This window comes from Camponotus floridanus, unplaced genomic scaffold (assembly GCF_003227725.1).
Source record: "Camponotus floridanus strain SB8 unplaced genomic scaffold, Cflo_v7.5 scaffold18, whole genome shotgun sequence".
Classification (NCBI taxonomy): Eukaryota; Metazoa; Arthropoda; class Insecta; order Hymenoptera; family Formicidae; genus Camponotus; species Camponotus floridanus.
The window spans coordinates 1,970,812-1,983,843 of record NW_020229303.1 but is presented as its reverse complement, the minus strand read 5'-3'; the positions used below and the strand labels follow the sequence as shown (position 1 = coordinate 1,983,843).

The window sequence follows — 13,032 nt, the reverse complement described above, 5'->3', positions numbered from 1 at the left end:
AATGTTGCAGCAACGTTTTAATATAACGAAAATGTATAACATGTGTTTCTTTACTTGCCGCTACGCAGCGACACTCAATTTAACTAACTTGTATTCGAATTCATCTAAATGGATATAAGATCTACAAAGGATTAATGTAGTAATTATATTTCTTGTCTTGTGTCAGTTTAATTTCTGGCGATAAACTGACTTGATTTACTTAATATTCTGAATCCTAATGAGGGTTCTAGATTATTAAACAAATAATTTGTTTAATAATCTGGGTCCTTCATTAGGTTTCAGAATATTAAACAGATTTTTCTTAATTGAATGGGTAAATAGGAAATAATTCATTTATTGCACGTATTAAAATATTCTGGTGTCGAATGTATGTAAAATAATTGTATGTAATATTATTGAGATAAATATTTACGAAACATCTAATAAAAACATTAATAGATGTTTTTTAAAGGCACTTTTTCCTATCTTTCTTAAACATTTTTTTATATTTTTAAAGTTTATTTATTAAATTTAAAACGGTGTGTGCATTTGTAGCAAAACGCGTTTTAATATTACAAATACGTTGCATTTCTGCAATATTGCATTGCAATATTTCTACAAGCGGACATTTTACCGTTGCTGCAATATTGCAGCATATATAAAGCAGCAGGACCACCAAACATTTTAATTAGACTACCAATCACCACCAAACGATTCTGCATCGAAAAAGCCCTGATTTAATCGATTTAGACTAAAAATAAAGAAATGTTCGGTTAACTTTACAGCAACATTTTAATTTTGTAATTAAAAAAAAACGATTAACTACCAAACGTTTTAATTAAACTACCAATCATCACCAAACGACCATAAAAAACAATTAGATAAGTTAAATTATAAAAAAGTTAAAGTCCGGCTAACTTTAGGGCCTATCCAGACAAACTTGCATAGTTGCATATGCATAACATAAAACCATATGGACCAATGAGCATCGAGTATTATGTTATATAAAGGTTATAGCCATGGACGTAAGAAATACAGGACAAAGTGTATTGCTGCGGGGGTGAAGCTCAAAGGGAAAGAAATGTCTACTGCGACGGAATATGAGGCATGTAAGATGGCGACGGATATTAATTTCACGGAGTGTGATATTTTTGAATTCCTTAATATTCAGAAATGATTCGGAATAACACAGCGATTTCAGATGATAGATGATTTCACGGAATCTCTCATATTTTATTCGATTTACGTCCGTGCGATGTGAAAATAGATGCTAAATATGATGCATCTAAGATGGCCGCGACAATAAACCCCTTACCCCTCAGATTTCACTCCCCTAGTCTAAAAGAGTACTTTATGCTCTGTCCAGTATTTCTTACGTCCATGTGCATAAGAAAATGAACCAATCAATTTTCTTATGCTTATGGTTATGCGTTTATGCAAAAGTGTGTGCTGCGGCCTTAGGGCCCATCCAGACAAACTTGCATAGGTGCATATGCATAACATAAGACCATATGGACCAATGAGCATCGAGCATTAAATCGCTATATTGACTTACATAACATAATACTCGATGCTCATTGGTCCATATGGTCTTATGTTATGCATATGCACCTATGCAAGTTTGTCTGGATGGGCCCTAAGGCCGCAGCACACACTTTTGCATAAACGCATAACCATAAGCATAAGAAAATTGATTGGTTCATTTTCTTATGCACATGGACGTAAGAAATACTGGACAGAGCATAAAGTACTCTTTTAGACTAGGGGAGTGAAATCTGAGGGGTAAGGGGTTTATTGTCGCGGCCATCTTAGATGCATCATATTTAGCATCTATTTTCACATCGCACGGACGTAAATCGAATAAAATATGAGAGATTCCGTGAAATCATCTATCAACTGAAATTGCTGTGTTATTCCGAATCATTTTTGAATATTAAGAAATTCAAAAATATCACACTCCGTGAAATTAATATCCGTCGCCATGTCTCTGTCTTACATGCCTCATATTCCGTTGCAGTAGACATTTCTTTCCCTTCATCCTTTAAGCTTCACCCCCGCAGCAATACACTCTGTCCAGTAAGTATTTCTTACGTCCATGCTTATGCATATACTTGGGGACCAATCAATTTCCTTATACTTATGGTTATGCGCTTATGCAAAAGTATGTGCTGCGGCCTATAGCCTTTAAGGCTTTAAACAATTGGAAAGCACCCTATATGTCACGTAAACTAGATAGATTTTTAATATTGGCAGTTAATTTTGGAACGCAGCTCACAGTAAATCTTATGACGTCATAAAATACGTCATGTTAGCAAAAAAACACATTCCATGTCAGCTTATTTGGCGCATGCGCTAGTTTTATACATAAAAATTGAGTACATTTAATATATAAGGAGTTCGCAATCTAGTGTATTATATAAAAGTCTATGGACTCAAGTTGGGCAACATTACTAGATTTTCCGTAATTCGAAGCTGATTGGTCGAATCTGAAAGTAGAAACCAATTACGTTCGATTGCTACTTAACGGTTGAGTTCTGCTGAATGGCTGCGTTCAGCAGAAAAAGTTGCTTTGCAACTGTTGTAAAATTCGTGAGCCTGATTGATGTATGCTCTTATTTTTAACTGAATCTAAAAGCATGCACCAATCAGATTCACGAATTTTACAACAGTTGCAAAGCAGCTTTCCTGCTGAACGCAGCTAATGTGATCATGTCCTTCCATTTAATAGTTATATACGAGTGAGGCCCAGTTGCGCACAGAATAAATCGGACACAGGACTCTCTCGGACTCTCTATTGGTCAACCGTGCTAGGCTTCTAAGCATCGGTCAATGTGATTGGTTGTGTCCGTTTCATTTTATGCGCAACTGGGATCCTCCCTCATATACATACATATATACGTATATAAAAATTCGAATATATAATACATAATGACTAAAATACATGAGTTTAATTTTAATATTTTTCATCGATTAATTTCCCTATTCATTGCGATATCATGCGAATCTATTAAGCCGGATCTACATTGGTCGTATCGTGACGTCGCAAGTCGTAAGCAAATTGACCAACCATAGTCGATTATTTCAAAAATGATCAACCATGATTGGTCAATTTGCCTACGACTTACGACGTTACGATACGATCAATGTAGATCCTGCTTTACCCTTGGTCCATTATCTTGCTTTAAGGCCATTCTACAATGGCTGTAGCATAAGATTGTAAGGCATAAGACTCAAGAAATTGACCAATCATAGTCGAGTATTCTCTTAATACTTGATTGTGATTGGTCAATTTCTTGAGTCTTACGCCTTACAATCTTATGCTACGGCCATTGTAGAATGATCTTTAGCGTCTACAATGACAGTAGGATTAATGAATTAAAGCTGTAACTCTATAAATTGACCAATCACAATCGAGTATTCTCTTAATGCTTGACTGTGATTGGTCAATTCCTTAAGTTACATCTTTAATCTATTAAGGCCCAGTTCTACAATCCAGTTAATCCGAGTTTAAGTAGTGAATGGACCAATCAGGACTCAGGCCCAGTTCCACAATCCAGTTAATCCGAGTAACTCAATAAATTGACCAATCACAGTCGAGTATTTTCTTAATGCTTGATTGTGATTGGTCAATTCCTTAAGTTACAGCTTTAATCCATTAATCTTATTGCCATTGTAGACGACGTGTAAAGGTGCAATGAGTGTGTTTCGGGGTCGCATCACTACAATAGCGCTACAGCTTTTTTGCTACAATTGTAGCAGAAAAAAATGGCGACCGCTACAATTGTAGCAGAAAGTCCTGAAACGTACTTTTATAGCGCTATCCAGACAACACAAAAAGGCTAAAAGATGTCTTAAAGATGTCTAGAGGACTTTAAGATGTTTTTAAGTCGTTTTTTAGATGGTTCTTGGACATGTGTGCTGTTTGGGTACTATAACGTACTTTAATAATGTAAAACACGCTTATGTAGCGCTACAATAGCCGCTGGTTTCTAGTGTCAATGAAAAGGCCGCTTAAAGACCATTCTACAATGGCCGTAGCATAAGATTGTAAGGCGTAAGATTCAAGAAATTGACCAATCACAGTCAAGTATTAAGAGAATATTCGACTGTGATTGGTCAATTTCTTGAGTCTTACGCCTTACAATCTTATGCTACGGTCATTGTAGAATGGCCTTAATATGCGTGACATGAATTATATATTTTCTGTCGCTTCATGCGCATCATGCGTGAATCGGAAAGTACCCCAAGGGCTGCGTTCGGAAACATCATCCGAGTGTACTAGGAATATCATTTTATCCTTGTTTAACATTCGATGAACAACAAGGATAAAATGATACCCGGGGCCATCATTCGGGTGATGTTTCCGAACGCAGCCAAGATTGTGGATCAAGAGTCCACAGTATGGTCGTGTTCCGAATTTACTGTCAGTGCTGAAAATCTATAGTATACGTGAGATGAACTATAGATTTTCAGTACCGACAATAAATTCGGAACCTATATAGCTAAGCTTTTCCGGTTGCGCGTGCGCACAAGGGCCACTCGAGCGCGGGCTTGGCGTCGCTCGCCTGGTGGAGAAGACAGAACAGGGGACTCCGAGCAATTGGCGTATCGACCGAGCACTTGGCCAAATCTTATTTCGCGTATTTACACGCGCGCCGCTGCAATCTCGCGAAATTACGGTAGGTACGCTGATCGATGACGAGCGAGAATAATTGGATATCGGATCGCGCGCGCGCGCGCGTGCTTTCACTCGTAGCTCGCTTCGCATTCCGCGTGACGATAAACGCTCTCCCCTCTGTGCTGTTGGCCATATTGCTATCCGTTGATAAATTTACGGAATTTTACCGTACCGACTGGTGAGCGAGGCCTCGCGCGGGGACGATCGCGTCGTGCAAAGTGTCAAAATATAAGTCCATCGTGAATGCTTTTTTCGACGCGCTCTGACAACAAGGGGAAGCCGAACGTTTCGCGAGGACTTGCTTTCTGCCAGTCTTCTACTGGCCGACATATCTCGACATGATGCGCAAGCCGCGAAAACCCGACCTTCGTCGTGTTGCGACGTGTCGTTTTCTTTGAATATTTTGGAATATTTCGCGTCCGCGCTCCTTTCACGACGCCTTGAATTTGGCCGCAAGTGAACATTTCCGTACAAGTATCCGTTGTAAAGACGTACCTACGCTATTCCTTAGCCAGTATAATAATTCATTCATACTGAAATTTGCACCTATTAATTTTCACCCACTGTTTATATACTTATCCATATTAAATTTTTATTTTATCAAAATATATTATATATATATATATATATATATATATATATATATATACACATTTTGATAAAATAAAAACTTAATATGGATAAGTATATAACAGTGAAAATTAATAGGTACAAATTTCAGTATTAATGAATTATTATATATATATATATATATATATATATATATATAATAATTATATATATAATTATTATTATATATATAATTATTTTATATATATATATATATATATATATATATATAATAATTCATTAATACTAAAATTTGTACCTATTAATTTTCACTCATTGTTATATACTTATTCATATATATATATTTATGTGTATATATATATATATATATATATTTATGTGTGTGTATATATATATATATATAGGATGTCCCAAAACTCAATCATAATCAATCTTTTAAAAACAGATTCCTGGGATCATTTGGAGACGATTTTTCCTCAGCGAAAATGTCGATGAAGATCATCATTTTTTGCATGTTCCTGATTTTTGTCATCATATATCTTTAAGATTACAATTACGATTAGACAATTAAGTCTTAAATTAAAACTTAACTAAAGTAAACTGTATTTAAAATTAATTGAAAAATGTGGTTTTGTTAATATTTTATTTCTACAAAGCTTAGTTTACGAAAAACCCCTTATTTCCAATCACTTATAATTCGAAAATTATTAGTGCCTCGACATTTTTGTTGAGGAAAAATCGTCTTCAGATGATCTCAGGAATCTGTCTTTGAAAGATTGATTATGAGTTTCGGGACACCATGTGTATATATATATATACACACACACACACATATACATATATAATGTTTATTTTTTAGATATCTGTATAAATGATCTAAGAATGGAGGTATCATCAGAAATATTGGAGAGCTTAGTTATGGATAATAGAGATGTTATGGAGGTGCTGAAAGCTGGAAGCGTCACAGAGGAAGATATTATTTTTGAAGCAACTGAGGATTCTGAAGAGGCAGAAATAGAGGAAATTATAGAAATAATTGAGGAAATTGAAGAATGTGATGAGACTACTCCAGATGGTGATGTATCTTTGTCGGAGGATAAAGATAAGTCAGTGGATACAAAGGATAGTATAGTTGAGAAAACAGAGAAAAATGATGAAGAATCTAAGAAACATCTAGAACTTTATAGCTTTGACGAGGAGAATTCAGTGTTTGCTTTACAAGATAAGAAGGACTCTGCCAAAGATATTAATAGTACACGGAAGACTATTAATAAACAAGTTATTAATTATGATGTCGATGAAGACTGGCAAGATGAAGAACTGGAACGTATTGATGAATTGGATAATACTTCTGAATTAGTGGGCAATAGTACAGATCCTTTACAGGTTGATAACAAACACGTAAATAATCAAACTGTTTCATTACAATCAAACAAAATAGATTTAAGAATTCATGCGGATCCCATGAAAAGATCGGATAAATCTCGAACAGACAACGGTATCGGAAATGATATAAATAATATTAATGATGATAGCGAGACAACTCATGAGATAGTGAAAAATGTAGAGAATAATTTATTGTACACTGTGCTTGGTACAAAGAAACAAGACTCGTCTAAGCAACAACAAGAAAAGCTCAATGATGCACATTATGTCAAAGTAAGTATATTTTTGAAATATTAATACAAAGAAATATAATAAATTAAAGAATAAAGCTCTTTATGTATTTTAACAACATGATAACTAAACTGAACTAGCAATTAAGAGTCACTGCGGTGCATAATCACTGATAGTGCATAAATTTTTTTTAAATTATTCGCGAAAATTTAAACGTGCACAATATATATTTTACTTAGTGCATTTACCAAGATATAGATTTTCATTTTTGAAAATTCTATAAACCCCTCTTTATCCCTCTGAAGAGATGTAGACGAGAAAAAAAATATAAGAATACAAAGAAATATAATCTTTTAATATTGTTGTAATGATTGTGTTATCTTAGATGGAACGACTCGAAGAGAACACTATACCGGTCGAGGGTACCATTTACTATGAAGGGGATAATATGGAAACATTATATGTAGCACAAGCTATTGACGACAATGAGCAATATCAGTATGATAATGCAACAATAGAGCAAGACGAACAAATGTCTTGGGAACCAGCAAATCCCGAATCTAATCAAAATCAGGAAGAAGACAATTCTCAAGTAACATCTCTTGTTAAAAAGTGAACCAAATGTTATGAACAAATGTATCATAAATATTTTTATTTTTGCATAGGATCAGATATTTTTACATGAGGACGAGGATGGTCAATTGTACTTTAAAGATGCTAGCGGAGTTTTGCAGCCAGTGTATTTGACCGAGGACGGAAATTATGCGATTGCTGAAACCAGTGACGATCATACTAATAATAAAGAATCATTGCAATCATTGCAATCGAAATCTCAACAAAACAATGAGACAATTGAAGATGATAGTTACATAAGTTTGCCTGAGTCAGAATCTAAACCTGTTTCTAATAAACAGGTATGGATCTAATATATGTTGATAGATTTCATATTAAGGAGAAATTTTCATTTCACTTTATGCTTACAAATTTAATTACATTTACAAAATTTACTAGACAACCAGTAATACCGTATCACCGACATCGCTTCAAGATTTTGATAATGAAGACAATACCGTAACCATTTCCTTGATAATATCGGAGGATGAAAATGGACAAAAGAGAACTCAAGTCATTATACCGACAACGGATAATTTAAAATGTGACATCTGTAACAAAAGTTTTAAAACATCCTGTCAATTACTCAGACATAATAGATTAAAACATGCTCGCGAGGAAGATATAACTACAAGAAACTTTCCTTGCGATTTGTGTCCTAAGAGGTAAGCGAATTTTAAAACTTACATTTTAAATACAAGTTGAATAAAAAATTTAATTTTTTTTAACAAACAATTTTTAATGTGCAAAAAAAATTTTATTTATATTAAATTTTTTATTTTTCTGCCAGGTATCCAGATCAGACTTCTTTAGCTCGCCATAGAAAGACGCACACCGGCGATCGACCGTTTCAATGCCTAGAATGTCATAAAAACTTTCCTACTTCTACAGCATTACGTCGTCATTTGACGCTACACAATTCGCAATCGCGACCGCTTCCTTGCATCTACTGCGGTCGCCGGTTCATGGACAAGACTAGTTTAGCGAAACACGAAGAATCACACATGCCTAATGAACAGCGCAAATATACGTGTGACATATGTCAAAAAACCTTTAATCATGCAACTGACTTGAGTATGCACAAAAAATATCACGATCCTGATAAGAAATTCGATTGTGAAGTATGCGGTCGTGAGTTTAACAGATTGAATAACTTGCAAAGACACATGATGGTACATCAGCAAGTACGTGTAAGATTATTTTAATATATTATACTTTTTATAATATTCTCTTTAATATATAGAAAAAAATTACAAATATAATTTGATTGTTGTAATTTGATTTATTTTGACATTTTGTACTTATTTCCATTTTTGCAAATTATTTTTGTCACAAATTAAAGAATTATAAGAATTATCTTTCTCTTATGTACAGCAACAAGGAGGAAATGAGGAAATACTCTCTTGCGACGTATGTGGTATCACATATAAATTCATGAGTTCATTGACGAGACATATGGTGACTACTCATATGAATCCTGAAAAATTGAGACAGCAAGCAGAAGAGCAAAGAAGGAAGCGTGAGAATAATTATCGAAAATATTTAGAAAATCGAAAGATGTATGAAACTCAGCACTCTACATATGGTACAAGACGTAAATATCATTTAATTTCCGAAAATAATGATGAAACGGCCTGACTTAAATTTTCTCGTAGTCTCTTGAGAGTTTCATAAAGAGCAGTCATAATATTATTCTATAAATGTAATAACTCTTCATAAGAATTAGCAATTTCTTTGTATCATGGCACAAGTGATACAGATGTGCATTTAATTTAATAAATATTATTGACATATACATAAATTCATACATGTATATATATATATATATTAAATATATATTATATATATATTAAATATATATATATATATATATATATATATATTTAAATATATATATATATATAATATATACACACATATTAATTAAAAAATATACATGATGTCACGATCAGTACATAATTAGTATGAAATAGTATGTGTACAGTGGATACACACACACACACACACACACACACACATATATATATATATATATATATATATATATATATAATTTTTCTTTAGTCTCTTGCATGCACTGCTGATTTTAAAATAAAATAGCACAGTTTATATACAAATGTTTAAAGTGTGCCTTAACTACAAACTTGTTTATTTGCACAACGTCTCAAGTGTTTTAAAATATGCATATTTAATATCGAATTCCATATCGTACCAATAATTGATGGATATACAAGCATGTGATTGTCTCACATGATGAAACCATAAAGATGGTAAATATAGTACATCTCCAGCTTTCAGTGTTACTTTCAAAGTATGTGTATTATGATATTCTGGATATCTAAAAATAAATGTTTTAGTCTTATTCTCATAAATAAATGTCTAAAAAGGAAAATTGTATGCTGTATTCATACTAAACTTTTTATAATCTGGATTTAAAGGATCTATACATATCCATGGTATCGATGTCGAATTGGCAGTTTGTCCTAAATTAGACATTTCATTAGCTATCGGTTCAATAATCCATCTTCCACGTTCATATTCTTTGTAAACAGCGGATGGATAATCTCTATATGGAATCCATGGTAAATCCGTGGGAGGATGTAAAATAAAATTCTTTTCACCAGATACAACGCAATATATATTTTCATAAGGATCCTTATGCACTATATATAAATTAATAAAGTACTTTAGTATGTGAATTTTTTCAGTTCTTTTAGAATTAAACATATAGATAATAAATATATATAGACTTGTAAAAAATATGATGTGGATAGTATATAAAATTTGTCATAATATCTTAATATCTCAAATTTAAAAAAAAATTGTTACAAGATTGTTAGATGCATTTTATTGTTATAACATAAAATGTTATAAAAATAAAATGCAACTAACAATCTTGTAACAATTTTTTTTTAAATTTGAGATATTAAGATATTAACATAAAATGTTATAAAAATAAAATGCAACTAACAATCTTGTAACAATTTTTTTTTAAATTTGAGATATTAAGATACTTTTCCAAAATGTTATCAAGTCAAATAAAACTTTACTGGAAGTTACAGCTCTTTCATCTCCCATCCAAAAGTTTACAGCATCAGGTTGCTTTCCAAATGCTTGGGTGGCCCATGATATTTCAATTTCTGCATCTGACCATAATTTATGAAAACTATTTATAAAATTTGAATTTTGTTTCTGTATATAAAATACACTGTCTTTCTTTGCATTTTCTAATGTATTGAGAAACTCGGACATTGTGAGTAAACGTTCTTCAGGCATTACAAAAAACTCCTCCTTAGTGTCATCTTTTCTAGCTATTGCATCTGCGTAACCATTTGGCGTTACAGCGACTGAAACATTTTCATCGCCAAATACTTTATGAAGGTATGGTATGGACCATTTGCTTATAGCAGGCCAGTGTTTTATTGCTCCTTTTATTATCAATGGTATATTTTTTGAGACATATTCTCGGTAGAAAGTAAGAGGTGTAATTTTTGTGCAATTTATTTCTGCAACTTTATTTTGCAAATACAATTCTAGAAAAAAATAAAACCACACAGATTATTAATATTATAGGATTAAATGTACATTTTAAATAATATTTTATATATATATATATATATATATATATATATATATATATATATATACAGGGTGGGCCATTTTAAGTGATCCACTCAAATATCTCTTAGGGAAAGCCTGCAATCAAAAAATGACCTCAGTAAAAGTTGTATGGCTTGAAGGGGGCCATCAGATAGTGGCAATGATTTGACCTTGGAGAGTCATTTGAAGATGACGTAAAGGTAACCTTCAATTTCTTAAATGGAACTCCCAATTTTTTATTACATATTCGTGTAGCTTATCTCGAGAGCTTTCCAAAACACTATAATAAAGTATTTCTTCATTGAGTACTTTTCGAGTTATGAGGCTTGAAATAATTTCTTAATTTTGTATAAACCGTAAAATATTTAGTAAAATATTCATTTTTCGATTATCTTGTTTTAATACTTTTATGTACAAAATAATGAGAGAAATCAATTGGTGTAAAAAAAACACATAGTTGTTTCAAAGAAAAAATATGTAATTGTTAATTGCAAATTACATATTTTTTCTTAAAAATAACTATAGTTATTACGTCATCTTCAAATGACTCTCCAAGGTCAAATCATTGCCACTATCTGATGGCCCTCTTCAAGTCATACAACTTTTCCTGACGTCATTTTTTGATTGCAGGCTTTCCCTAAGAGATATTTGAGTGGATCATTTAAATGGCCCACCTTGTATATATATATATATATATATATATATATATATATATATAATTTAAAAAATTCAAGTTGAACTTGCCCTGACCTTGGCGACGCCACTCAATGTCAAATGGATATTATGTATTTTAGAACAAAATGCTTTAAACAAAAGTTGTAAGGATTAAAAAGATGTATTTAACTGTAATATCCATTTGACATTGAGTGGCGTCGCCAAGGTCAGAGCAAATTCAACTTGAATTTTTTAAATGGAACCCCCTATTTTTCATTGCATATTCTTGTAGCTTACCTCGAAAGCTTTCCAAAACACTATAATAAAATATTTTTCCCTCGAGCACTTTTTGAGTTATGAGGCTTGAAGTAATTTCTTAATTTTACATAAACCGTGAAATATCTTGTAAAATATTCATTTCGATTATTTTACCTTAATACTTTTATGTACAAAATAATGAGAAGAATCAGTTGGTGTAAAGAAAACATATAGTTACTTTGAAGAAAAAATATCTCAATGTCAAATGGATATTACAGTTAAATACATCTTTTTAATCCTTACAACTTTTGTCTAAAGCATTTTGTTCTAAAATGCATTCTATACGAGATATTCGACTGTATCCAGACTTTTAGTCCACCCTGTATATATATATATATATATATATATATATATATATATATATATAAAATATAATTTATGCACATATACATATTACAAACCATTTTATACATAGCTGTTTTTTCACATATATATTATTTAAAATATTTTTTTTCAATTGAATAAAAAAGGAGTATTTAATTGCGTTAATATTAATTGCACATTAATTCCACATGTAAGTATATCAATAATTAATAATTATATTTTGACATTTTTACATACTATATAATATTTTATATTTTTTATGTAATATATAAACAAAATAAAAATTACAAAACTATGTGTGGATTAGTAGTACATTTCCTATTCATTTGTTGATACGGCTTTCTAACAGGACGTCAATTATTTATTTTCTGTAAGCAATTGCATGTGAGGTTAACTGATATATAGATTTCAAAAATGGGTAACAAACCTCTCGCCTCTTGTGACAAGACATGATATGCCCTTTGGATTCTGGCTTCAGCATCTGACATTCTTCGTCAAGTTAAAAAAAAAACGTATATATAGTAAATGTCACACGTCACATCACGTCACGTTGGTATCATCAGTCAAATCAACAGACGCAGGCACAGATACGGAACAGATGTTCGTTACGGAACAGATTAAGAGATTTAAATTTTTATATCTATATATACGTATAACCAATCAATTGTACATACATATGA

General features: G+C 32.1%; 2 protein-coding genes across 8 annotated transcripts; one reads left to right on the top strand and one right to left on the bottom strand.

Annotated features, from left to right (window-relative positions):
- Positions 1-4,364: 4,364 nt before the first annotated feature.
- On the top strand, positions 4,365-9,245 carry LOC105253339 (zinc finger protein 652-like). 7 transcript variants are annotated; one of them, XM_011261303.3, is made up of 7 exons: positions 4,365-4,658; positions 6,087-6,886; positions 7,230-7,436; positions 7,510-7,758; positions 7,856-8,121; positions 8,247-8,646; positions 8,831-9,245. In XM_011261303.3, exons 2-7 carry the CDS (start codon positions 6,110-6,112, stop codon positions 9,092-9,094), a joined length of 2,163 nt encoding a protein of 720 aa, XP_011259605.1. In that variant the 5' UTR covers positions 4,365-4,658; positions 6,087-6,109; the 3' UTR covers positions 9,095-9,245. The 7 variants fall into 7 exon arrangements, with proteins under 7 accessions (XP_011259605.1, XP_011259613.1, XP_025263343.1 ...); XM_011261311.3 differs by having other exon boundaries at positions 4,367-4,658; positions 8,247-8,640; XM_025407558.1 differs by lacking the exon at positions 4,365-4,658 and adding an exon at positions 4,717-5,109.
- A 266-nt stretch (positions 9,246-9,511) lies between these two features.
- Positions 9,512-13,008, bottom strand: LOC105253337 (jmjC domain-containing protein 7). Its single transcript, XM_011261299.3, has 4 exons — positions 12,780-13,008; positions 10,507-10,989; positions 9,873-10,119; positions 9,512-9,794 (listed from the first exon to the last, which is right to left on the bottom strand). Exons 1-4 carry the CDS (start codon positions 12,838-12,840, stop codon positions 9,605-9,607), a joined length of 981 nt encoding a protein of 326 aa, XP_011259601.1. The 5' UTR covers positions 12,841-13,008; the 3' UTR covers positions 9,512-9,604.
- Positions 13,009-13,032: the final 24 nt, after the last annotated feature.

What these genes read in the sequence shown, in the direction of transcription:
- LOC105253337 (XM_011261299.3), bottom strand. Translation starts at nt 12,840, where the DNA reads ATGTCAGATGCTGAAGCCAGAATCCAAAGGGCATATCATGTCTTGTCA. An exon ending in CTTGTCACAAGAGGCGAGAG is followed by an intron (nt 10,990 to 12,779) that starts GTTTGTTACCCA and finishes ATTTTTTTCTAG; the next exon opens with AATTGTATTTGCAAAATAAA. An exon ending in TGAAAGAGCTGTAACTTCCA is followed by an intron (nt 10,120 to 10,506) that starts GTAAAGTTTTAT and finishes ATTTATATATAG; the next exon opens with TGCATAAGGATCCTTATGAA.
- LOC105253339 (XM_011261303.3), top strand. Translation starts at nt 6,110, where the DNA reads ATGGAGGTATCATCAGAAATATTGGAGAGCTTAGTTATGGATAATAGA. An exon ending in AGGAAGAAGACAATTCTCAA is followed by an intron (nt 7,437 to 7,509) that starts GTAACATCTCTT and finishes ATTTTTGCATAG; the next exon opens with GATCAGATATTTTTACATGA. An exon ending in TGCGATTTGTGTCCTAAGAG is followed by an intron (nt 8,122 to 8,246) that starts GTAAGCGAATTT and finishes TTTTTCTGCCAG; the next exon opens with GTATCCAGATCAGACTTCTT.